The following is a 27,313-nucleotide window of genomic DNA, read 5'->3' on the forward strand; positions in this document are numbered from 1 at the left end:
CCCTCTTTGAGAGCAATAATTATATAAAAATTTCAAATCTGTGGAGAAGACTAAAGGAAGCTTTGCAAAATGGTTTAAGATTAAAATGGGATTTGGTCAGACTATACTTTACTTCCATTCCTTTTTATAATTTTAGGAACAATTAACAAAAGAACATAATTTGTTGGCAGAGTTTAGCAACAGAAATGTAAAAATTATAAATAACTGTTGTATGCTAGCAATGCCTTGCTTTTAATTAATAGCAGAAATAATTAAAAAACTGGAAAAACTAATATCCTGTCATAGGTAGGCAAAGCAAACTTTAAAATAGCATGGATATTTAAAAAGTGTGGGAGAAGAGCGATGCGCTAAACAAATATTTGAAGCAAAAGTGAATGATCACAGACTTGGAGGCAGACCGAAAGGAAGATGGAGTTATACTGTTCAATCAAGCAGTCCTTTCTTGGGTGTTTCACTGATAGTGTGTGTGTGAGCCCAAGGGTGTGTTTTTCCAATACTGGGTAGGCTCTGATGAGTAAATTTCTTCTTTGAATTTTTGTAAAAATGAAAACTGTATATAAATGCTTTAATATTAATTAATTTGTTCTCATTTTTATCTGATTTCCCAATATTAGAGTGAGATTTTTTTTTTTTTTTTTTTAATGTAAATCCCAAACTCATCAACCGGTGTGATACCACCATTTTTGTTTATTGGAGGCTTTAAGTGGTGGAACTCATGTTTAGTCTTTAGAGCTAAGTTCCAGTCAACCCTTCCCCATCTCTTCCATCATGCAGTATGATTGATGACTTTTGAAGTTATGATGAACATCGTGGTGAGATCCGTTATTCCTTACATTTCGAGGGTACAGCTCTAAAATGGTGTTCGCAGGCCAGCCGCTAGTTAGTACACCGGACCGAACCTATTGGTAACTCTCTAGGAGGCTTCCGGATCACCTAGTGTATAATCTTGCTACCTCTATTCTGCCAGATAGTGACTGGAGGGAGTCCGAGTAAGTGTGTGTGTGTGCGGGGGGCATTGTCGACGCCACGTTATGTCGAGGATCTGAGCATATTCTTACCACGTGTACGCCATATCCAAAAATTTCATTACTTCATACGGCATGTCCCACCCACTTTTTCTTACTATTGAATACGCCACGAATTGTCAAACTAATAGAGCAAGCTTATCTGCGAAAAGATCTAAAACTCCCAAACACTTCCTAATTCATTTCACAAATATACGTGGTCTCAATTCTAATCTCAACGATGTCCATTTCCACTTGCAGTCTGCCAAACCCTATGTACTTTTCTGACAGAATCTCAGTTATCGGTTGATTCAATTACTGCTCATCTTAGATGCCCAAATTATTCGCTGTATGATTCCTTTCACCTCAAAGGTGGTACGTGTGCATATGTCCATTTGGATATTCCCTGTCAGAGACTTGGTAATTTGGAATCTCCTCTCTTCGATCTTCTCTGGCTTAAAATCTCTCTACCTCACCTCATTGTGTCAAATTCATCTGTTGTCTCTACTGTTCTTCCAACTCCACTAATCACTTGGAGCTCTTTGACTTCCTATCTTTGCTATTCGACTTTCTCCAGTCCAACTTTACTAACAGTGAGGTAATTTTCCTTGGTGATTTTAATTTTCACAACTCCAGCTGGCTTCCGTTTCTAGTCACACCGACCCAGCTGGTCGAGATGCTGAGGCTTTTGCAATTACTAATGACTTTGCACAGATTGTTCATTTAACTACAAGAATACCGGACAATCCTAATCATACAGCCAACACGCTTGATCTTTTTCTCACAAACAACCCTTCTAAGTACATGGTCAAAGTGAGAGGTCCTTTAGGCACTTCAGATCCCAACTTGGTGATTGTCTCTTCTCCAATGGAGCCTTTATCTCGTGGCTATTCCCAACCTCATGTGTTTGGCATTACAAGAATGCAAAATGGGATGACCAACTTGTTGATTGTGTCTTCTCCAATGGAGCCTTTATCTCGTGGCTATTCCCAACCTTGTGTGTTTGGCATTACAAGAATGCAAAATGGGATGACCTGCAAGATTTCTTTTCTTCCTTCCTTGGTCGGGTTACTGTTTCAAAACTTGTGATGTCAACGTTTGGTCAGATCATGTCAGTGAAATTATTCTTGCAGGAATGGAATCCTTTATCCCACCCACACTCCTCTTTAAAATCTCGTCTTTTATCTAAACCTTGGTTTTCCATTAAATGTGCAAAGGCTGTTCAAGAGAAGAATGTTGCATATCGTAATTGGCTTGTTCCTAATTCTTCAGCTTCATTTTCTGCCTACACCAAAGCTCGCAACAATTGTAAAGCAGTTATTAATCAGTCCAAACTAGAGTTTGAACAGGCTAAGAGTAGAAAACTTGCCTCTTGCCCTAATGGTAGCCGAGCATTCTGGTCTCTTGCCAAAGCTATTGGTCGCAACTTTTGCCCATCTCTGCTCCCACCTCTGACCAAACCAGATGGTTGTATTGTCACTTCAGCCAAGGATAAAGCTGACCTGCTAGCATCCCATTTTTCTTCCAACTCATGTATTAATGATCTTGGTAAAACACCTCCCTCCATTCCCAACACATTCCATTCAATGTCTCCTGCAGTCTTTCGTCAAAGGATGCCAGAAGGATTTTGACGAATCTTGATGCTAAGAAAGCTCCAGGTCCTAATGGTATTCTCCACTTGTTCTCAAAATCTGTGCTCCTGAACTTACTCCTATTCTTTGCTGCCTTTTTTCACTTTATTATTCCAAAGGGGTTTTTCCTTCTGCTTGGAAATTTGCTCATATTCAGCCAGTTCCTAAAAAGGGTGACAAATCCCTCCCATCCAATTATCATCCCATTGCAATTACTTCTACACTTTCTAAAGTAATGGAGAAACCAATTAACTGCCAACTCTTAAACTACCTAGAAACCTTGCATCTGATCAACGATTGTCAGTGTCGATCCACTGGTGATATTCTGGCTTATGTTACCCATTTATGGACTAATTCAATGGAAAGGTTCGGTGAAACACAAGTAGTTGCTCTTGATATTTCAAAGGCTTTTGATCGTGTTTGGCATAAAAGTGTTCTAAACAAACTTTCATCTTATGGTTTGCCATCTGTTTTTTGTAAATGGTTATCCAGTTTTCTCTGTGATCGCTCACTGAGGGTGATCGTAGATGGCTCTCTGTATTCTTACTTCTCCACTAATGCCGTTGTCCCCCAAGGTTCTTTCCCCCACTCTTTTCCTCTTGTATATTAATGATCTTCTTCCATTGACTGGAAATCCTATCCATAGATTTTCCGATGATAGCACATTGCATTTCACTTTCCATTTTGAGAAACCTTGCCCTGCTCAATCAGCTTCAACTTCTCAAAAATCCACTACCAATTCCTTAAATGGCGATCTTCAGGTAATTCTCCAGTGGGGCAAAGACAACTTAGTTGATTTCAATCCTTCTAAAACTCAGTCTTGTCTTATATCTCGCAAAAAGGAGGTGACACACTGATTTCTAGGCAAAACGATATATCTCTTTTGGGAATTACCCTGACTTTTAATCTCTCTCTTGGCATAAGCACATTACAAACATTGCTTTCTCTGCATCTAAAAAAACTTGGTTTTCTCTTTCACTCTCGGCATTACTTTTCTTCCAAACAGCTGTTCACTCTGTACAAATCTCAAATCCGCCCTACCATGGAATATTGTTCCCACATCTGGTGGTGCCCCCAAAACCTCTCTCAGGCTTCTTGATTCCATTCAGAAGAGAGCAGCTAGGTTAATTAATGATTCATCTCTAACAGAGTCTCTCCACTCGCTGTCTCATAGACGCACTGTTTCTGGTGCAAGCCTCTTCTACAGATATTTCCAATGGCACTGTTCTTCTGAATTGGCTTCTATAATTCCTGCTCTCTCTTTCAAAACAGCCAACATCCATTTACTGTCCAACTTCAACCTCACAGAACCAACTTTTCATCTTCCTCGTTTATTCATTCAACTGCCATTTTCTGGGAACAACCTTCCTTCGTATGTATTTCCTGAAAAGTACAGTCTACAGAAGTTCAAATCCAATATCAACAAATATCTTCTTTCATCTTCTCAACCTCCAACCCAATCACGGTACTAAGTACTATAGGTTCTAATACCTCTTGTGTTTGGGGTTTACATAAAAAAAAAAAAACTTAATTCAATAACTTACAAGAGAAGATTTATCTTGCACTCTTCACTCTTCATTAAAAATTCAAAATGCAGCTCAGTTTCTGCCTGGTGATTAATAAATAGTGATCATCTCTCATTTCCACATTTAAAATTTTTTATTATAGTACAATGAACCATTCCATGCAAAAATCACCTTCTCTTCAAATCAAGCCCCTTACCTTCATTGTCATTATCATCGGCCATTTTCAATCCACTGCAGGATGAAGGCCTCTCCAGCAACTTTCCAGTTCCTTCTGTTTTGAGCACTGGCCATCCATTTACTACTCAAAAACTCATGAATTTCATCTATCCATCTCCGCCTTTGTCTTCCAGGTTTTCTTCTAGCTCCTCTTGGGTACCATTCTGTTATTTTCTTAGTCCATCTGTCATCATGTCTTCGAGCTATGTGTCCTGCCCAAGACCATTTTAGTTCTTTAGTTTTGATAAGAATGTCCTTTACTTGAGTTTGCTGCCTAATCCATGTGTTTCTCTTCTTATCTAACAGTCTGATTCCCAATATAATTCGTTCCATTCTTCGCTGTGTAGTTCTCAGCTTCTCTTCCATTCTTTTGGTGAGTGCCCAAGTTTCACTTCCATAAGTCATGGTGGGGAGTATACATTGATTCATTATTTTACGTTTCAGACAAACTGGGATATTGCTCTTCAGTATGTGACTATGTTTCCTGAATGCTATCCATCCAAAATTTATTCTTCTCTTGACTTCCAGCCATTTATCATTATTACAGCTAATAACTTGTCCCAGATAAGTATATGACTCCACCTTTTCAATTACTGCTCCTTCAATCATTATTTCCCTTTCCGTGGCATACTTGTTCATCATTACTTTTGTTTTAGCCATATTCATCTTTAGTCCAAAATCCTTACTAACTGTGCATAACTGATTAAGATTTTCCTCTAATTCTTTGGGATCGTGGCTTATGACCACAATGTCATCTGCAAATCGTAAATGGTTTAGGTACTCTCCGTTCACATTGACTCCTTTCTGCGACCAGTCTAATCTTCTGAAAGCTTCCTCAAGGGCAGCAGTAAACAGCTTTGGAGATATTGTGTCTCCTTGTCGAACTCCTTTCTCGATTTTAAATTTCCTACTGTCTTTGTCTAGTCTAATAAAGGAGGTAGCACTCGTATATTTTCTTCAAAATTATAATATGTGGGGTATCTATGCTTTGTCTGTCCAGTGCCCGAAACATTGCCTTAAGCTGTATGGAGTCAAATGCCTTTTCATAATCCACAAATGCCAGGCATAATGGTGTTTTATATTCATTTGCTTTCTCCATTAGCTGTGATATTACGTGAAGGTGATCCATAGTTGAGAATCCTGCCCTAAGGCCAGCTTGCTCTTTCGATTGATTCTCATCAAGTATTCTTTCTAATCTGTTAGTAATGACCCTTGTGAACAACTTATAGATGTGGGATAACAAGCTAATTGGTCTATAATTTCCAATTTCTGATTTATCTCCTTTCTTATGCAGCAAAACTATGATTGCATTATTCCACTGCTTAGGCGTCACACCTTTTCTAATGCACTTTGTGAAGAGCCTTGCCAGTTTTTGTGTTATGTCTCTTCCTCCCAATTTTAACAACTCTACAGTAACTTCATCTTCCCCCCGGGGCTTTCCGATTCTTCATTTTCTTCAATGCATGTTCTACCTCATCAGGAATAATATCGGGTATGTCGTATGTGTTGCTACTTTGCAATCCATCTTCCCCACTGCTGGTATTCCCTCGCTCCTTGTATAATTCTCTATAGTAGTCTTCTGCTATTTGAATTATGCCTTCTCTGCTGTTTATAAGTACACTATCGCTATTCTTCAGTTTCAGTATCATTTATCTTTCTGTATTACTGCTCATGGCTGCTGATTTAAATCCTTTGTTTTCCCTTAATGCTTGTTCTACTTTTCTTGTGTTAAATCTTCTTATATCCTCTCTGAGTCTCTTTCTAATGGCTTTGCATAATCAGTATACTCAATTTTCTCCCTGTCAGTGTTTTTCTTGCTCTTCATTTGTCGTCTTTGGTTCATCATGACAAGTGTTTCTTGACTAATTTTTTCTTCTTTGGATTTCTGTTTCCCTATAGGTTTCTTGGGCTTTATCACTTTCAGAAAGTTGTAATATTCCTCGTCGATATCTTGGTCCTGAGCAGTCTGCAGAAGCTCAAACTTGTTCTTAAGTTTCAGTACATACTGCTTTTTCTCCTCCTCTGTTATTTCAAAGACCTTTGTATTATTTACTCGAGTCAGTTTTTTCCTTTCCTTTCCTACATCTATATCAAGTGTACATCTTACCATTCTGTGATCACTTCCAACATTTACCTTATTCAGGACGGTAACATCATTCGCAATATATCTTCTGTTAGTGAGGATGAAGTCGATTTCATTAGTTGTTAATCCATTTGGACTCTTCTATGTCCACTTTCTGTTCACCCTTTTCTTGAAAAAAGTGTTCATTACTGACAGTCCCTGAGATTCTGCAAATTCCACAAGTCTTTCACCTCTTTTATTTCTTTCACCAATTCTAAAATTTCCTATAGTTCCTCTTTCTGCGCTGTTTTGCCTTTTTCCAACCTTAGCATTGAAGTCCCCCATAATAATAGTGTAGTGGGTTTTCTGCTCATCTAGAAGACTCTCAATTTCAGTGTACATTTCTTCAACCTCTTCATCATCATGGCTCGATGTTGGTGCATAAATCATTATAATCTTTAGCTTGTACCTCTTAGAAATCTTGAATATTAGTCTTGACACCCTTGGTGATGTACTTTTGAATTCCAAAATGTTGTTTTTAAAATCTTTATGGACCAGAAACCCAACTCCACCTTCACTCCTTTCACTGTTTCCATTGGTGTACAGCAGATTTCCACTTGATAAACTTATAAGTGATTCATTTCTTCTTCTTGTTTCAGCCAAACCGATGATATTCCAATTCACATTTTCTAATTCCTTTTCCAGCTCTAATATCCTGTCTTCACCGATGAGTGATCATACGTTATAACAGGCCAAGTTCAATTTCTGTGCATGGCAGCCTGGTCGTACCCAGAGATTCTTAGCACCCTCTGCTTCCACTCTGATCCTCTCGCTGCCGTAAGAGGGAGAGTGAAAGCTGCTGGGGACTGAGGGCCATTTGTATTGTTGTGCTCTCATTGCTGGAGGATTTGGTCTTTTTCTCTTCACGCTGACCAGGCGTCTTGAAGAGAACCACTCTACACGTTCGTTGCCACCTAAGTGACGTAACAGGGCTTACCATCGAGAAGGTGTGCATGAGTGGATTTTAGGGAGGCAGGCCAACCGGACTTCTCCTAAATCTTCTGTAATAGAGAGATATTGGATCCATCAGTGTTTTAGGCTGAGTGTCTGATAACACACAGGATACCTGTTCCCCTCTAAGCCCCTTCATTGTACCTTCATTGTACCTCTCCCCAAGTTCTTTTCCAGCACAGTATGCCACTCCTTGATCTTTCTCAGTTCTGCAAGCAAATCATTCAGCCCGTAAAATTTGACTTGGTGCAATACTGCCTAAGTTGCCAATATGCCATAAAAAAATCCAACCAACCAAACCAAACCAACCCAACCCAACCCAGCCCAGCCCAGCCCAACGCACCCCATAAAATACTTCAGTTCCTTCGTTTAGGAACCTAAATAATTTACAAGAGAAGATTTTTATTTTGCACTCTTCATTAAAAATCCAAAATGCAGCTCAGTTTCTTGCGTGGTGATTAATAAATGGTGATCATCTCTCTTATTTCCATATTTAAAAATTTTTTATTATAGTACAATAAATCATAGTACAGTTTTATTATAGTACAATTAAGGTCATCTGAAGGTATAATGATATAAGGGAAAGTACTTTCCCAATATTAAAGAAACCCAGATCTTTCCTGTGTTTTTTTTTAACAAAGTAATGACTGCTTTCCTTTACTATATATATATATAATTATACATATATTTGAATAAATAAAAAGGTATATTTTTTTTCTTATTCTAATTTATATATATATATATATTATTTATATTATATATATATTTATATATCTATTCTATATATATATATGTGTGTGTGTGTGTGTGTGTGTGTGTGTGTGTGTGTGTGTGTGTGTGTGTGTGTGTTTTAAAAAACTAATTAATCTTAAAATCTCTTTTTACCTGTATATAAGCATAAACACTCTTACAATATAAACTATCTCTCATTAAACTGACAGTGACATTTTCCTCATAATGGTTTTCATCAATTAGGAAGAATACTCGTGGCACCTGATTTTCTGCGTCCAATCTTGTCTGGTAAACAAAACCTAGTATAATAAATATAAAAACTATAAAGCATTACCTATGAAACATTCACAACATCTATAATTAAAAAACATTTATTTATAAAAATAAGTAACCTTCTAATGTGTTTGGTCGTATCACAAGATGCAGTTTTCAAATAGTTTGGTAATAACAAACTGTTTCAAAAGGGTTGGCAAAATTTTTCCTTCTTTTTATTTTTGTTTCAAGAAATATTCTTATTACTTCCTTTCAAATGACAGTACTTGCTCTGTGTTAAAGACCCAGATGTACACTCTTATGATATATATATCTTCCTGCTGTACATTCTTATTCTTATTATATATATACTATATTATATATATACAGCTAGCCCTCAATTTACATCAGGGTTAGGTTCCTGGGGGGGAATAGGTGCAAATGGAACCCTTTATATAATGGATTCAATCGGGAATCACAGGGTTAGGTTATGGGCACCAAATATTTTACTTACCAATTTACATCGATTGTTTTATTTTATTAGCATTCGTCATAGTTGTAGTAATAGTCGATGGAGGCATATTCATAGTCCTACCCACATTAGGGCAGCTTTCGCCAGATGCAATCCTCTGAATTCAATTCAATTCTGAATTCACTAGGATTCAATGAACTTCTTTTACCAGACATGGCATCTATTCTATTAAATTAAAAACTATAACATGATTGGCAAAAACTGCACACAGATATTATTATTATTATTTAATTTATTAATAGCACAGTTAATAAAAAATGTTAGTGTAATAAATTTCCAACACGTGTAAATAGCGTAAAAACAACCAACTGAATGCTTCCCCGCATGGAACTTTACCACCCGCATCCACTTTCAGGCTGGGAATCTTTCTCATCTCTGATATGGATGCATTAATTGCTAATTGGCTCAGATAATGGTTTTGTCCTAAATCACGTGAACAGTGTATGATATATAGCACAGTATGATGCTGATAAATTTTGTCTGACAATTTTAAACTTTCAAGTTATAAAAAATTTGCAACAAAAAAAAAAATTGCAAACATAAATAAATAAAAATGGCATTGTGGTTAGTGATCAGCACAAATCGGACAAGTGTAAAATGAGGGCTACCTGTGTGTGTATATATATATAATACACCAAGAGAATGATTTAACATTTCCTTAATTAGTGTGCAAATGTATGACATTCTGAGGTGTAAAAAGTCACTTTTACTGTACATTGTAACTTTACAAAAATAAATTACAAGGCACATTATCCTTCTTTCAAGAATTACTGAGACACAATATGTTCAGAAAACAATAACCCTTCCAAAGGTTACCTGGCATATAGATGGCATGAGGTTTGTTATTGTTTGTTATTTTGGTTTTTAGGAGCATTAGCAACTAAGGCCATATTGCTCCGGGATATGCGGTGATCATTCCCTGACCTTTCCGCATCCTCCGTATTTGGTGGTGACGGGCTCGAACCCCAGTCTAATCAAGAAGCGTGTGCTACGCACTGCTGCTCCTTCCCACCTGGCTACAGAAGCGCCTATGGCATGAGGAAGATTGCTTAGACTGCCTTTCATAGAGTTATTATATTAGGATACTACAATACAGGAAAGCAAAATCATTTGTAAGCGAGCAGAGCAAAGTGGGTCATACAAAGTAACATCAAAGAAACACTGATAGTCTGCTATTAAAGACTTCTAAAACCTGTTGAAATGGAAATTTGTAAAAGTAAGTTGCAAAACAGACCTTGATGAGAGAGAGAGAGAGAGAGAGACAGAGAGATGCCAGGGTTATTGTTGTTGTTGTTGTTTGGTTTTTAGGAGAATTAGCAACTAAGGCCATATTGCTCTGGGACATGAGGTGGTCATTCCCTGACCTTTCCACCTCCTCCGTATTTGGTGGTAATGGGCTCGAACCCCAGTCTAATCAAGAAGCATGTGCTACGCACTGCTGCTCCTTCTCACCTGGCTACGGAAGCGCCTAGATGCCAGAGAATAGAGATAGTTGTCAAATATACTACTACCGTCATCATCAATAATTAGAAGATTCTAGATTTTAATTGATTTAAACACCACTGGGATGTCAGCATTTAGCATTTCAAAGAACTAACCACTGTGCTGAGGAATGAATGGCTAGTTCATCCACAAACGTTCAATGCAGAACCATTGTTATGAACAACAATTCAAAAACTACTGATAGTTACTTACCACATGCTGCCCATTTCTGGAGCTTTTCAAGAAGCTCAATGTATTTTTAGGTATACTCTCCACAGTATTCCAAGTATCGTTTTACAACTACTTTATATAATGTAATTATAACATCCCCACCTCTACAAGCAATTGTATGATTAATCATCCATAAGACATCGAGGACCCTTCCTGCTGCCTGCCTTCAGTGCAGGGAAAACTTTGTCTGCCTAGATAATCCCCAAATCCCTTTCTTCCTCCACTAGTCTAAATTCAAGCCCTCCAAGTGTATAACTTGTTTTGGGGTGATAAAAGCTTACATTTTGCATATTAAAATAAATCTACCACTTATTACAATCATTCCTGAAGCCTATTTAAGTTGACCTGAAGGAGTGCTGCCTGTACTGGTCAAAAATTACCCTCCCAATCTTCACATCATCTGCATATTTATACATCACGATCTGTATCCTTTTCTCAATGTCATTTAAGAAAATCACAAACAAAGGCAGTCTCAGCACTGATCTGTGAGAGAGTGTATTTCTAGTCCTAGCCCATTCTAAAGAAGTGCGACCACTAATAACATATAACACTCTGCTTCCTGTCTTGTGTCCTCCCATATCCCATCTAAGGATCAGAGGTAGGGATTTCACTAGTTCCACTTAATTCATACTGGTGTTTATAAAATTATCAATTATCAAGGTATGAGCAATACCAGAAAATCTGTTAATGAGCTGTTTTTTTTAAATATTCACCAGTACCATTAGGTAAAAAATTTAAAACTGCTTTTAGCTCAATAAAGATTTTCAAATAATTTGGTTATTATATTCGGTTACTATATGATGAGAGCCTTGTCGATCAATTCGGCCCTGGAAAGATTGTGCAAGGTTCAAGGGGTAGAATTTTTTTCAGCCTGGACTGTACTTGTTAACAGGAGAGATTGCTTCTACAGGGATGGGATACACTTAAATAGAAAGGGTGCAAGAATATTTGCTGATGCTATCGAGGCAGTGTTAGGTGAGTCGGAAAACTGCTAGCTTGGGGGGAGACAAAGACCAATAGATTGACAGTAGCCACTGGCAGAGGTGAAAGAGATTCTTGCACTGCTTCTATTAGAATGAGCAGAAGCCTGAAAAACAAGATGCATGATATTTCAGAGACTGCTGGGAGCCATTGCGGTACAAGTAAACACATGGGTTGTGTTAGGGTAGCTAAGAATAGAAACAGGTGCAGGTATACTTGCGTGTACACCAATGCTAGGAGTTTAGTAAATAAATATATTTGATGAATTTGAGGTATTGCTCAAAACATCAAAGGCAGATATTGTTGGGATATCAGAGACGTGGTGTCACACAGATATAAGGGATGCAGAACTGGAATTTGGGGAGTACAACGTCTACAGAAAGGATAGACAGGATAGGAAGGGGGGAGGGGTTATGCTATTAGTTAAGAAACACATAAAAACCAAGGAAGTGAAGCCAGTCGACATCGCTGGACAGTGCAGTGCTGAGTCAGTTTGGTGTGACATAAGCATTGGGAGATCAAAATTGAGAGTAGGAGTGTGCTATAGGCCTAATGACTCTGATGAGTATAATAAGAAACTGTACAGGGAAATAGAGTGGGCCAGTAAATCAGAGAGTCTTATAATGGGAGATTTTAATTTCCCAGATATTGACTGGAATTTGGGGGCTGGTCACTCACACACTAGCAGGGCTTTTGTGGATTTATTGGATGATTGTTTTCTACATCAGCATGTTCGGGAGGCAACTAGAGGGCGTAATACTCTTGATTTGATTATCAGCAGTGATTCTTCATGCATTAAGAATCTGCAGATAAATGAACCACTAGGTGGCAGTGATCACAGTGTGCTGAAGTGGGATTTACTCAAAGAGGTAACTACCATTAGGGGTAAAGGGAAGGGTTATTGCTTCCATAAAGGCGACTACGATGGACTGAGACAGTATTTAAATTCTATACAGTGGGACCAACTGATGATGTTACCAACAGCAAATTCAAAATGGGAAGCATTCAAAGAACTTATCTTGGAAGCTACTAGGCTTTACATACCAACTAAGAAATATTGTTCAAGGTTTAGGCCTAAGTGGATGTCAGATGAACTAATGAGACATATGGCACAGAAGAAAAATGCATGAGATACATACAAATTAACATGTGACACAGAAGCCTATGATAGATACAAGTTGATCTGTAACCAAGTTACAAAGGAGGTTAGGCAGGCGAAGGCAGATTACGAGAAATCTTTGGCAAGGGATGCAAAGAAAAACAGCAAAGAGTTCTTTACTTATGTAAACTCTAGAAGGAAGGGGATGAATCAGATTGGTCCACTTGATATCGATGGGTCAACTGTTGATGATCCTGCTCAGGTGGCTAACAAACTAAATGAATATTTTGCATCGACATTCACACGTGAGGAGTTAGTCAGCGAGGGGAATGCTAGAGGTGTATTCAACTTGGGCAGTACGCTAGAGAATCTTGTAATAACTGAGAGTAAAGTGGAGGAGAAATTGTTGAAGATAAATACAAGAAAGGCACCTGGGGTGGATGGGATCTATCGAGTTATATTAAAGGAGGCAGCAAAGGAAGTAAGCAAACCCTTAGCCATAATTATGAGAGCTTCCTTGGACTCAGGTGAAGTACCCATGGACTGGAGATGTGCAAATGTGACCCCATTTCACAAAGGAGGATCAAAAGGCGACACAAGTAATTATAGACCTGTTAGTTTAACTTCTGTTCCCGGAAAATTAATGGAGGCACTGGTTAAAAAAGCACTGCAGGATCATCTAGACAAGACTTCAGTTATAGCTCAGACACAGCATGGTTTTGTTAAGGGGAAGTCTTGCCTGACCAATTTGATTGGATACTATGATGCAGTCACAAAAGAACTGGATGCAGGGAATAACTTTGATATTATATACTTGGATCTTAGAAAGGCTTTTGATACTGTTGCACATGGAAGACTTCTGCACAAATTGGAGCAGTGTGGCATTGGAGGCAAATTGCTGCTATGGATAAAGGGGTGGTTGAGGGGGAGAAGACAGAGAGTGGTAATCAATGGACACTGCTCATCGTGGACTAATGTTATTAGTGGAGTCCCTCAGGGTTCAGTATTGGGTCCATTATTGTTTTCTGTATTTATAAATGATACTGATGATGGTATATCAAGCTTAATGTCCAAGTTTGCAGACGATACGAAGGTTGGCAGGGTTGTCAAGGACACTACTGACACTATGCTACTGCAACAGGATCTGGAAAGGTTGAGCAGATGGGCCGAGAGGTGGCAAATGAAGTTTAACATTGACAAATATAAAGTAGTACATATGGGAAACAGCAACTCCAGAGCAACGTATCAACTCTGTGGTACTACACTGACAGTGGTAGAGAATGAAAGGGACCTGGGGGTGGTTGTGCAGGCAGATATGAAGTTTTCTGAGTAGTGCAGACGGGCTGCAAGAGTAGCTCATGGTGTATTGTCGATGATATATAGGAATTTTTCTAGAAGGGATAAAGAGGTGATTATTCCCTTGTATAAGGCAATGGTCAGGCCACACCTAGAGTACTGTATACAGGTCTGGAGGCCTCATTTCAAGAAGGATGTAGGGTTGCTGGAACGAGTACAGAGAAGGGCAACAAGATTGTGAATGGAACAAAGGGGTGCTCTTACGAAGAAGGGCTTAAGTTTTGCAAATTACAGTGTCTGGAGACTAGGCACCAGCGAGGTGATCTGATTGAGGTGTATAAAGCTTTGAATGGTTTGAGCATGCTCAATGTTGATGGGATTCTTCCTCTAGCTCAGAATAATCACCTGAGAGGGCATAAATTCAAATTGAGGAAAGACAGATGTAGGATAGACGTGCGGAAATTTGCCTTTAGCCAGCGGGTGGTTGGTTGGTGGAACAGACTTCCATTCCTTGTAGTGGAAGTTGACAGCCTAAATAAGTTTAAGGCTCAGCTGGACAGGTATTTTGAACGAACAGAGGGGTGAAGTGGAAGTGGGTTTTTTTTTTTTTTTTTGGCGGATGCTGCATAAGCTTGCTTTCTTGCATCAAATGCCTCTACTAATGCTAATGCTAATATTGATTTAAATTAACTTGTTTGCTTCATATTTATAGTACAGGAAGAACATCCAAAATTAAATCTGAACGTAAAACTGATTCATTTCAATTTGATGCAAAACTTGTTCTCCTAATAGTGCTATATAATGATGAATTGGTTCTCAGAAACCAATTACGTTTAAGTTAACATTTAATTTCCACAATTTACCAAATTTATTTTGAGAGCCATACAGATTGTGCTATGAGTATATAAAACATATGGAGTTATATAACCTCACTGGATCAGATCAGCATATAGGGACTTTACTATTTTTGGCAGAATTCTGGCAGAGCTGTACTAATGCTACCACATATAGAAAAACAAAACTTATCAAGAGGCTAGTTATTAGCTTTTGCAAGATTCCTAAATGGTCAAGCTTTGGTGATGGCTATGCTTTTAAGATGAATAGATGATATAAGCTGATGACTGCTTTGGTAAATTCAAAGTGGGCTATAATCAGCGAGGTTCGTTTGATAATAGCAGAGTTATTATTCTTTGGCAGACCCAGTTATGGTGGACTTTTTTTTTTTTTTTTTTTTTATTTTGAAAAACTGCAGTTGAATACAGTTCTAACAAATGTTTATGGTAAAGTTTTCTGTACAAAATTTGGTTCTAACGAACATCATTGAAAATTATTTCAAAATAATCACTATTTGTTTAAAAGAAAGGAGGTGCCATTCTGTACATTTATTTCTTTTGAAAAAAATGATGCAAGCTGATGCTTTACAAGCAAGTTTATAAAGCATTATCCAAAACTTCCCAACTGGCCATCCCCTCCAATAGTTTATCTAGTTCTATATTGAATTCATTTAAACTACCCACTTTCACAACAGATAAGAGTTTGCTCCAACAATCAAGCACCCACTAACTGAATGCAAACTTCTACACATCTATCCTGCAACTATCCTTCTTCAATTTGAATTAATGCCCCTCACGTGTGATGGCATCAGCACTGGGCTTGCCTAATCCATTCAAAGCCTTAAACATATCAATTAGATTACCTTGTAGGTGCCTAGTTTCCAACTGCTGCACTTTGCAGAGCCAATTTCTTCTTGGTAATATCACCCTTTTCTTCCCCTCACCAATCTTGTTGCCCTTGTCTGCACCCAATCCTGCAGATCTACATCCTTTTTAAAAGGGGGCTTCCAAACCAGTATGCATTACTCAAGATGCAGCCTAACCATTGACTTTTATAAAGAGATAATTGCCTCCTTATCCCTGCTAGCAAAGTTCCTGTATATCACTGACAAAACTCCATGAGCTGTTCTGGCAGCCTGTCTGCACTGCTCAACTACCCCACATCGCTTTTCATTTTCCACTACCCTAAGTACAGTATTACACAGTTGTACATTTAATCTGAAATTTCTGCTACCCATATGCAACATTTGACTTTTGTCAATGATAAAGTTCAACTGCCATTTCACAGCCAATCTACCTAATTTTGCTATATCTTGCTGCAGTAGCTTACCTTGATTACTGTCATTAATTACCATGCTAGCCTTTGTATCACCTGCAGACTCAAACATTAGCTTTATATATCTTCATCAATATCATTAATAAATATAGAAAATAACAATGGACCCATCACTGAACCCCATGGGACTTCATTAATAACATTAGCCCAAGAAGAAGTGTCTATTAATAACCACTCTCTGTCTTTTCCCACTCAACCATCCAGAGCAGTAACTTGTCCTTAATGCCACACTACTCCAATTTATATAGCAGACTTTTATGTGCAACAGTATAAAAAGCTTTCCTGAAATCTAAGTATATGATGTCAAAATTATTTTTCACATCTAATTCCTTTGTTGATCATCATAGTATCCAATCAGATTGGTCAGACAAGATCTCTCCTTAACAAATCCATGCTGTAATTGCAGTATAATGGCATTCCTATCTAGATTGTCCTGCATTGCTTCTTTAACCAGACTCCAATACTTTCCCTGTAAATGAAGTTAAGCTAATAGATCTGTAATTACTTATGTCATCTTTTGATCCTAATTTGTGAATTGGAGATATATTTGCATATCTTCAGTCCATAGGAATCTCTCTTGAATCAAAAATGCTGTCTTAATTATGGCTAACAGTTTGCTTAGCTCCTCTGCTGCTTACATAAAAAAAAAAGGAATTAAGGGTAACCAAATCTGTCATAATATATCACCCTGTTTTTATTTCTTTTTAAAACAGTGCCAATACACCACATAATTGTGTCAAATATGTGAAAAATGTAGTAGAGGGTGTGATTCTGATTTCTGCTGCTGCATATTTTAAAACTTTTTTTTTTTTTTCAAGCAAATTTTCCCATAGATGCACTTACAATATGGACTATATAATGAATTCATAATTTTCCAATATGATTTTTCTTTTGGTATAAAACAAATTTTAGGCATATGTGGACTTTGAAAATAATTATTATATCAAATTTTATTTCAAAACTATTTTGTTCAAATGGACTGACAAAGCACTGAGAATATGGGAAGTTGGCAGGGAACTAGGAATATTTTAATTATAGTGAAAGCTTAATTTTTGTTAATTTGTTGAAATGGAATTTTACTGTATAGTGTCAAAGTTGTTTCTTGGATCACAGAAACAGTCACATCTCTTATTTTATAGTAAGCTGGCTCCTCTTCACCATTTTCACCTGGATAAAAAGTGCTTTCAATTGTAAAGAAATTATCTGATGTACTGTGCATTTTTCTTTTCCTTATTTAAGCATTTCACATCTTTTGTTATCCATTTTGATGTCTTGATTTTGTGGTATTTCACTGTAATGAATATGTTAGTGGCTTCCAGGATAAATCCCTTAAACACTTCCCACAATACATTCATTCTGATAGCAAATTTCATTGCTGCTGCAAAAAGACTATTTAATAGTACTGCTTTCAACAAAAGTATTTGAAGAGAAATTTAAATGAATCCATTAAAGCCTTTTGGAAATATCTGTATTAGATTGAATTTTTTTTTAAATCTATGCAGATCTGAAATGCAGTATCCATGAAACATAAATCCACTGTATGAGTAGTATTAGATTTTTTCAATATATACTGTGAAAATTGCAGCAAAATTTCAACACATATTATGAAAATAGTAATGAGTGTTATATAATAAGTATAACAATGCATTATACAGTATCACAAGCATGTTGTTATAACTGTGTATTTATGATATTTATAGCAGTGAATATTATTACACAATAAGAATTTATTTTTAAAATATGATGTATTAATGCTGAATTACTATTAATAAAAAGTTAATTTTAATGACAATTTAAAATGTCACAACATTTAAATGCGTTGCAATACCTTCGTTGAGTGTCTCTGCATTAATCCTATATCAAATGTGTATGAGCAAATTAAATGTGAATTTTTTCAGTCTACATAAGAGGGGGCATTTCCCCACTCCTTTGAAATTTATAAAACATTTTTTTTATGCTATGCCATATACATATTTTGCTACTTCTGAACAGTCTTTAGCTCTCATAACTTGGTTCAGCACTAGAATTTTAAATTTGTGTAATCAATTAAAGAAAAAATGCTAACAATGCCCACAATGGGAGTGATAAAAATGAAATCTAAAATAAAACACAATAACAACTGAAATTTTGGAAACTGACTGATTGCCTTTAAATTTAAACCCAATCATACCAAAATTTAGAAGGAAAAATAACACATCCAATAATCATTGTCAGTTTTTTTTTAAAACATATTGTTCTAGTTATAAAGCTAGGCCATCCTTGAAATTTCCTGAAAAAGAAAAACAGCAGAACAAGAATTATAATCCTGCAATTATCCATGCTTCAGAAGAATGGATATGCTTGGATATGGATTTCAGATGGCATCATGCATGAGTCAGCCAGATGATAGTGTTCTTTTCTTTCTTTCTTTTTCTTTTTTTTTTTTTTTCGTATCCAAAAATATTATTTGCAAAATGTGAAGCCTGCATGATAAGCTTGTACATTACTGCTGCTGAACCAGATAATTTTTGAAAGTAGTCTGAATCCTGATGCTGGGGGCTTCTTCAACTGATGAGCAAATCTTCATATTCTGGCATTAAAGAAGTTATATGGAATATATTTACAATAGAAAGTCAAACTAAGGCTCCCCCTTCCTTTTTTTTTTTTTAAATGCAAGTGGTTTTATTGAAATACACAGGCAAACAGATATAGACATAATTTTCAAAGTCTCCATGCTTGATCAGCACTTGCATCAGATATGGTGGTTGCTACAGCAAATTGTTGAAATCACAACAGTAAAATTTGTTCTACTATGTAATTTCCTCTTGGATGATTTCATTCAATGAGAAGTGTCATCCTTACAGATGCCCCTTCAAATTTGAGAAAAAATTAAAATACAACAGCACCAAATCAGGATTACAGGAAGAGTGGGGCACAGTTCCCACTGTAAAGTGTTTCAGAAGGGCCAATGTTGTTGTTGTTGTTATTGGAATGAGAATGCTTATGCACCAATAACTATAACCTTGTCTGTACAACGGTGGTCATGGGCTAATATGCAAGCTGAAAACTGCACTAGTTTGAACCGTGTTTGGACAGGCATTATTGTACAACATGAGTACTCCTAATGGCATCAGATAAGGCATGTTTCAGCAAAAAAAGCATTCTTCAGCTGGACTAACACAGCTCAATAAGCAGCTGCACTACATATCTCAAAAGATGCATGCCATCACCTTTCCTGCATCAATGTTGTTTTGAATTTTTTTCTTCGAAGAGAACCAGAATGCTTCCCTGACATGCATCCTGCTTTGGCCATGGGAGTAGAAGTAAAACACCTATATCTTGCCGCTGGCAGTGATCTGACCCAAAAATAATTCTTGTACTCTTCAATATACCACCCCAGGTGATGAATGATAATGCTATGCATGCTTTCTTTTGGGCACTGTTCGCAGCTGTTTAGATCTACACTGAAAGGACAGAATTAATGGGATACCTGGTTCCTGGTTGTTGTTGTTGTTGTTGTTATTTGGTTTTTAGGAGCATTAGCAACTAAGGCCATATTGCTCCGGGATATGCGGTGGTCATTCCCTGACCTTTCCGCATCCTCCGTATTTGGTGGTGACGGGCTCGAACCCCGGTCTAATCAAGAAGCGTGTGCTACGCACTGCTGCTCCTTCCCACCTGGCTACGGAGGCGCCTGGTTCCTGGGCAATGAGATGTGTCACCCCTCTTGCTAGTGGACAAACCCACTGCTTGGCAAGTATATAGGTACACTGCATCATTGCATTCACGTAGACAGTAATTCGATGTCAATATGGATAAATGTCATGAGTTAACTGTGAAAGAGGGATGATAGTGGGTGCCCGATGCATGGATCACTCCATCGCAAATGTGGTACAGAAACTGCACTATACCCATTCGACATTATCAAGAGTGTATTGGGAATATGCCATTTCCGGAATAACATCTCATCATGGACAGCGCTGTGGGCAGAGAATGGTGGTGGATGAATGTGGCCGTCGATGTCTGTTTCGCATTGTTTCAGCCAACTGGAGAGCGACAGTGGCACAAATCACCGCCGGCTTCAATGAAGGAGGTGCCAGAAACATCTCCACCAAGACCATCAGGCGATCATTAGCTGCAATAGGTTATGGGAGCCACTGATCCACCAGAGTCCCATTGCTAATACTACAACACAGGACTCTACGCTTCAACTGGGCGAAAAAACATCAGCACTGGACCTTAGATGGGTCTCCTGGTCTGACGAGTCACATTTCCAGTTATTTCAAGTGGACAGGAGGATGCGTATTTGGTGGAAACCGCATGAAGCTATGCACCAGTCATGTCAACAAAGAACTATTCAGGCTGGTGGATGGTTGGTAATGATCTAGGGCATGTTCAACTGGCACACATTGGGACCTCTGGTACGTCTAGATGCATTTCTGGATGGTCCAGGTTACATGTCCATCCTTGCAGACCATCTGCATCCCTTTCACGGTTATCATGCCTCCACAGGGCAATGTACTCTTCCAGCAGGACAATGCGCTTCCCCACAGAGCCATGGTGACTAGAACATGGTTTAAGCATTCCACAGATTTTACCACCATGGAATGGCCTCCCTATTCACCAGACATGAACCTTGTGGAGCATCATTGGGATGTTGTGAAAAGGTCCATTTGAGCTTTGGATCTTCCACCCAGGAATGCGATGGAATTCTGGACAGCCATGCAGCAAGCATGGATGGAAATACCTGTGGAATGCTTTCATGTGACTTTTTGTGTGACTTCCTTTATCTGGGTGAAAGGTGGGCCCTAGGTAGGAATCCCATGATGTCTGCCTACTTGGTGTGCTATGCTGTCTGATAGCCCAGGCATTTGTATACAATGTCCAATTTCAAATACAGTTCAAATAGACATTTAATCTTTTACCAAGCACCTGTATTATCTTCAATTGTCTATCTCCATGGCTGCATCAATGTCGCTGTATGTGAGAATATGGTCAGATATCCATACTTGCCCAAAAATTTTCACACTCCCGACACCACCTCCTCATGTTACACTGACACATAATAATGGAGTCCCTACACAATAATGCACTTCTGGTAGATTTCTACTGATGTGATGTGTTTTCTCCACAGAAAAAACAAATTAATGCTCACACCTCTTATTTGTATACACATTCAGTACGGCTGACAGTTTCCAACAAAAACCATGCCAGTGTACAGTGGAATTTACATGGTGTATTTCCTCTTGCCCACTGGTAAGATTATATTCCCTGGGATAATTTGTTAGATATGAATAAAACATGAACCTTTACTGTGTACTGTCATTTTCATTCATATCTATGAAACACTTGCTGTATAGTCTTATTTTTCAAAGGTCACTGCAAACTGCCCATTCTAAATAAATTTTGTTGCTGATTATTATTAGTAAAGAACTGTGTAGACTGAAGATGTATATCAAAAAAAAAGTTTAGTGGTATCTAATCACTTACCCAAAAGATAAAAATTAGAATACATTATTTTCTAACTGATCATTTTTGAATTATTCATTTTAAGAGAATGATTTATATTTTCTGAGTTTTTGTTCTATGGATGAATTAAAGATTGGGGCTAACTAAAGCTTTTAACAATCTAACTGAATAATATCAAAAAGTGTATAGAAAATGCAGTGAATCATAGCCAAAAGTTAACTGATAATGAATAGACAGTTTCAGGAATTAATTACATCTACTTATCTTTACAACACAAGCTAATGTGGTACATAATAACACAAAGATTGATGAAACCAAGTTAGTTAATGTATGCAATGCATTACATTTTTGGCATGTTAGCAAACAGTAATAAGTTATGATTTATAACAAAATAAGTCAACCCATCAACATGAAAATTTGCTAAAAATATTCATAAAATACTCTAAGTAAGCAATTTTGAAATGGATCAGAGCTCCAGTTCCAAATTTATAGTAATATTTCTATAGGGAAACTGAGGAAGGAATGCTATGAGGGAATGCCATGGTTCAATCCCACAACTGCTGAATATGATTAATGATTGTATTCATGATTTACTGTAAACTCCTCCGCCCTGGTGGTCATGCTGGAGTATAAATGAAAAATCAGAACTAAAGTTAGAACCATTCCAGGGGGTAACAGATTATACGTCAAAAATTTGGTAGCATTCTGCATTTTTCTCATTGATAAATGTGAAAACATACTTTCATTAATGCTGATTTTAGTAGTAGGGGTACATATCTTGAGTACTGCATACAAGTCTGAAGGACTCATTTTAGGAAGAATTATTTAAGTAAGACTGTCTATATTTATGAAGGTGAAGAGAGTAATAGCTATTAATCTTGAACCAACAATTAACATGCAATAAATATTTAGGATCAGCACATAGCAGGAATCAAGTCACTAGTACCAGGCTAATTAGCACATGGCTACATGTCTGTGGAGACTTTTGTAGCAATGCCTTGTAGGAATGATTAAATAAAATTGATTTGTGGTGCCACTCAGATGCTGCCTTGGCACTAGATTTTTGATCCCTTTCCTAAACCCTAGTATTTACCATTAGTAAAGCGAGCTTATACAGCATCAGCCAAAAGGGGGAAAAAAAAAAAAAACCCTACTTCCCATTCACCTCTCCATCTGCTCCAAAAGATTGTCCAGTTCTTCCATGAATTTATTTAAACTATGAACTTCCACAAAGACAAATGCAAAATACTCATTCAGTTTGTAAGATAATTGAGCAGTATCATCAACAGTAGAACCATCGATATGAAGTGGACCAATCTGATTCATCCCCTTCCTTCTAGATTTTACATAAGTAAAGAAGTCTTTGCTGTTTTTCTTTGCATCCTTTGCTAAAGATTTCTTGTAATCTGCCTTCACTTGCCTAACCTCCTTTGTGACTTGATTACAGACTAGCTTATATCTACCATAGTCTTCAATATCACCTGATAATTTTTTAGCATCCCATGCATTTTTCTGCTTTGCCACAAATCTCATTAGTTCATCTGACATCCATTTAGGCCTAAATCTTGAAGAGTATTTTTTAGTTGGTATGAAAACCCTAGTAGCTTCCAAGATTACTTCCTTGAATGCTTCCCATTTAGAATTTGCTGTTGGTAACATTACCACTTTGTCCCAAAGTATAGAATTTAAAAACTGTCTGAGACCACCATGGTCAGCTTCACGAAAGCAAAAACCCTTTCCTTTACCCCTGATGGTAGTTACCTCTTTGAATAAATCCCACTCCAGCACACTGTGAGCACTGCCACCTAGTTCCTTTATCTGCAGATTTTTAATGCATGAATAATCACTGCTGATAATCAGATCAGATGTATTACTTCATGTGGTTGCCTTTTGCATATGTTGCTGTAGAAATCAGTGATCCAGTAAATTCACAAAAGTCTGGCTAGTGGGCGTGTGACCAACCTACAAGTTCCAGTCAATATCTGGAAAGTTAAAATCCCACATTTTAAGGCATTATGATTTACTGCCCCACTCTATTTCTCTGTACAGTTGTTAGCTGTACTCATTAGACTTATTAGGCCTATAACACACTCCTATTCTCATTTTTGCTTTCCCAGTGATTATTTTACACCAAACTGACACAACATTACATTAGCCACACATGTCAACTGGATGCATTGTCTTAGATTTTGTGTTTCTTAACCAACAGCATAACCCTTCCTATTCTGTCTATCCTTTCTGTAAACTTTGTATATAAGTTTATGTATGTTTGTACTGTTTTGCACTTGCAGTTTTTTTTTTTTTGAAGTGTTGGATTTCCTTTGACAAAATGTTAGGAATTTTTTTGAATTACAGCAAACTCTTGATTAACTGGGAAGTGGATTAACTGGGACACTTCAAAAGTTCAAATTATAAAAAAAAAAAAAATCAACCAGAAATCAAAAAAATTCAAGTAATAACTAGAATAGGTATAAACGAATATTTTGCAAGTCGTAAATAAGCGACAAGCGGCATTATAAGTCATCATTCGGAGATTAGTGTACCTATTATCTTACAATCCCCGCTGTCTTCACACCACCGCTCAAAATAAAGAAAAAAGAGAGACCAAATGTTTAGTTTGTTTTAGTGCATTGCGTCGATTGTTGTGTTCCGTTGCAGCGCAAAAGGACAAATTTTGTTTTGTTATTTATGTCAGGGATGTCGGAATTTTTTTTATAGTATTTGTTTTTTGTTTAGAAATCACGAAAATGATGGGTAAACGCAAAAGAGTTGCGTTTTCAGTTAAACTAAAACTTGAAATTATTCAAAAGTTTGAAAACGGTGCATCTGTTAAATCTCTAAGGAATCGTTATAATAAGGATGTATCAAAATGGCCAAACATTAACAAGTATCATGCGGAATTCAGATTTGTAAATAATAATATAGTAGCAATATGTTATTAGTCATTCCCGAGTTATGTAAAACTTGACAAAGTAAGAAATCCTGGAACGTATCTCTTACATATGTCGGGGACTTTCGATTATCCGGGATTTGTTTTTTACCATTTATCCTGTAAAATCGAGAGTCTACTGTATTTTAGTCTGTAGTTACGGAGTATTGGGAGTATTGTACTGGTGTGAGTTCACTGCTCCAAAAATTTTTTTTTTCTTTTTCTAATTAATTAATTTATTTTTTGCTGGTACCCAGGACTGGGCAGCCTGGGTGCAGGATTTTGCTGGCACTCACAGGTACAGCACTACCTCTTGTGGATGCTCGATTTTGTGCATTGTGCACAAATAGTGGAAAAGGCACGTAGTTAAGATAGTGCGGTATTCAGGACTGGGCAACCTGAGTATGGGGTTAATGTATCCACTGGTTTTGCACTACATCCACTGGATGCAATAAAATACAGGAAACAGGTATGGTGGCAAAGAGGCCCGATATTCACAACATTCCCTGGTGGCAAAGAGGCCCGATATTCACAACACATACAATAGAACATTCACTAACACTACATATAAATTCATTAACCACATGTCAGGCTTGTTTTACAGAGTTTCTGTATTTCATTACAGTGACATTAGGTGGAGATGGATATTAGTCTGGGAGCCACCATAGACAGGGTACACATACATACATATCCTTTCTGTACACATTTGTACTCCCCAAATTCAAATTCTGCATTCCTTATTTTTATGTGGCACCACATCTCTGATATCATAACAATATTTGCCTTTGATGTCTTGACCAGCACTTCAAATTCATCAAATTTATTTACTATACTCCTAGCAGGAGTATAGTAAATAAATATGTTGTTGTTGTTATTTGGTTTTTAGGAGCATTAGCAACTAAGGCCATATTGCTCTCAGGATATGCAGTGGTCATTCCCTGACCTTTCCACATTCTCCATATTTGGTGGTCACTGGCTTGAACCCTGGTCTAATCAAGAAGCGTGTGCTATGCATTGCTGCTCCTGCCCACCTGGCTACGGAGGTGCCTCCTAGCAGTGGTGTACATGCAAGTATACACACCATGTATATGCAAGTATATGCACCTGTTCTTATTCTTAGTTACCTGAATGCAGCCCATGTATTTACTTGTTTCCTGATGACTCCCAGCAGTTCTAGAAATCCATAGCACCTTGCTTCCCAGGCTGCTGCTCATTCCAAGAATCAATTTCACTTCTGCCTATGGCCATTATTAATCTATTAGTCTTTATATCTCCCAAAATTTCCAGCTTTTTGATCCACCTTTCACTTCTGCCTATGGCCATTATTCATCTATTAGTCTGTGTATCCCCCCCCCCCAAGCTACCAGTTTTCTGATTCACCTAACACTGCCTCGATAGCATCAGAAAATATTCTTGCAAGTACTTTTAGCACTCAAAAGCACTCTCTTTTAGCACTCTCTAAAGCCTTGAGATATGCAACTAGCAAATTTGAAATATGTCTGCTGCTAAGTATAAAGTTATAACTAATTATTAAGAGCTAAGGCTAATCAATGCCTTAAACTGGATCTTACATCCAGTATAATTTGCTGTTTTTGAAATATAAACAATCAAAATTTTTATTCTATAAGACATAAGGGGAATAAACACAAGCTGTTCGGATGTAGTCAGGTGAACATATTTCTCCATGTAAAATGCTATTTACTGGTGTAAAATTTTACAAAATAAACAAAACAAATGCACTTTCAGTCTTGAACATCTGTAGAAGCTAGATGTTTTTCAGCATCTATTTTGATGCTTTCCTTAGTAGCATAAATATAGAATTCAGAGGAAGACATAATTACACAAAATATAGATGTGAAAGTTCACTTAAAATTAATCAACTGCAGCACTACTCCTCTGTGATTTTACTACAGAAAACTATTGGTTCCCAGCACTCGCATGTCCTTTGAGCATATGTAGAAAAATATAGAAACCAAGGGTGGACATATCTTTTTCTAATCAATGATATACAATTAATAAATAATAGTAATCAGTTATAGTATGATGGACCACACTGCTTAGGAAACTAGGTTACTTGTGTTATGCTCTAGAGGCTAGGAATTTCTGGATGAAAGTAATTCAACTTGGGTAATTGTGATATCACCATCCTAGGAGGTGGGGGAAACAGCAACTTTTTTTGCAAGAGAAAGGCACACCATGTTCTTCTGGAATATTAGCCACAAATATAATTGAACTGATATAATTGTGATATTCCACTGTTCTTGTGCAGATGAGCACTCTGCAATAGGATACCTTACTCAAGAGTTCCTTATGTACTTTTGGGCAAAGTACATAAGGAACTCAATTCCATATCTCATGAACTGTGGTGAATGTTCTTCACCAGAGAACACCTAAGTGCTGGCAATGATATTTTACAGTGAGTAATATTCAAGAATGATGGTTGTGGATGGAGAATTAGTAAGGATTTATAGTTTCAAGGTACGGTACTTTAAAATACAGAAACCAAGGATTGACATATCTTTTTCCAAACAGTTTAAATATAAGAATTAAAGAGATTTAATAAGCAATAATTAGGAAAGGCTTTCTGTACATGAATAATGACTACTATAAATTTTAATTTTTACATACCTATATTAGGTTCCACAGCAACACCAGTATATTCCAAGCAAATGGAAACAACAACACTGGAATACCAAAGCAGTTCTGTAAGTT

General features: G+C 37.3%; 1 protein-coding gene across 1 annotated transcript in view; it reads right to left on the bottom strand.

The window, feature by feature from the left end:
• LOC150090997 (integrin alpha-PS2-like) overlaps positions 1 to 27,313 on the bottom strand; it is a 366,306-nt gene that overhangs the window by 148,715 nt on the left and 190,278 nt on the right. The window contains exons 16-17 of the mRNA XM_090381009.1: positions 27,230 to 27,285; positions 8,336 to 8,481 (exon numbers count right to left, since the gene is read on the bottom strand). Coding sequence (XP_090237135.1) covers positions 8,336 to 8,481; positions 27,230 to 27,285 — 202 coding nt within the window. The remainder of the gene's footprint in view (positions 1 to 8,335; positions 8,482 to 27,229; positions 27,286 to 27,313) is intronic.

The sequence above is a fragment of the Mastigoproctus giganteus genome, chromosome 1 (assembly GCF_048544385.1).
Source record: "Mastigoproctus giganteus isolate SK-2022 chromosome 1, ASM4854438v1, whole genome shotgun sequence".
NCBI classification, from domain to species: domain Eukaryota; kingdom Metazoa; phylum Arthropoda; class Arachnida; order Uropygi; family Thelyphonidae; genus Mastigoproctus; species Mastigoproctus giganteus.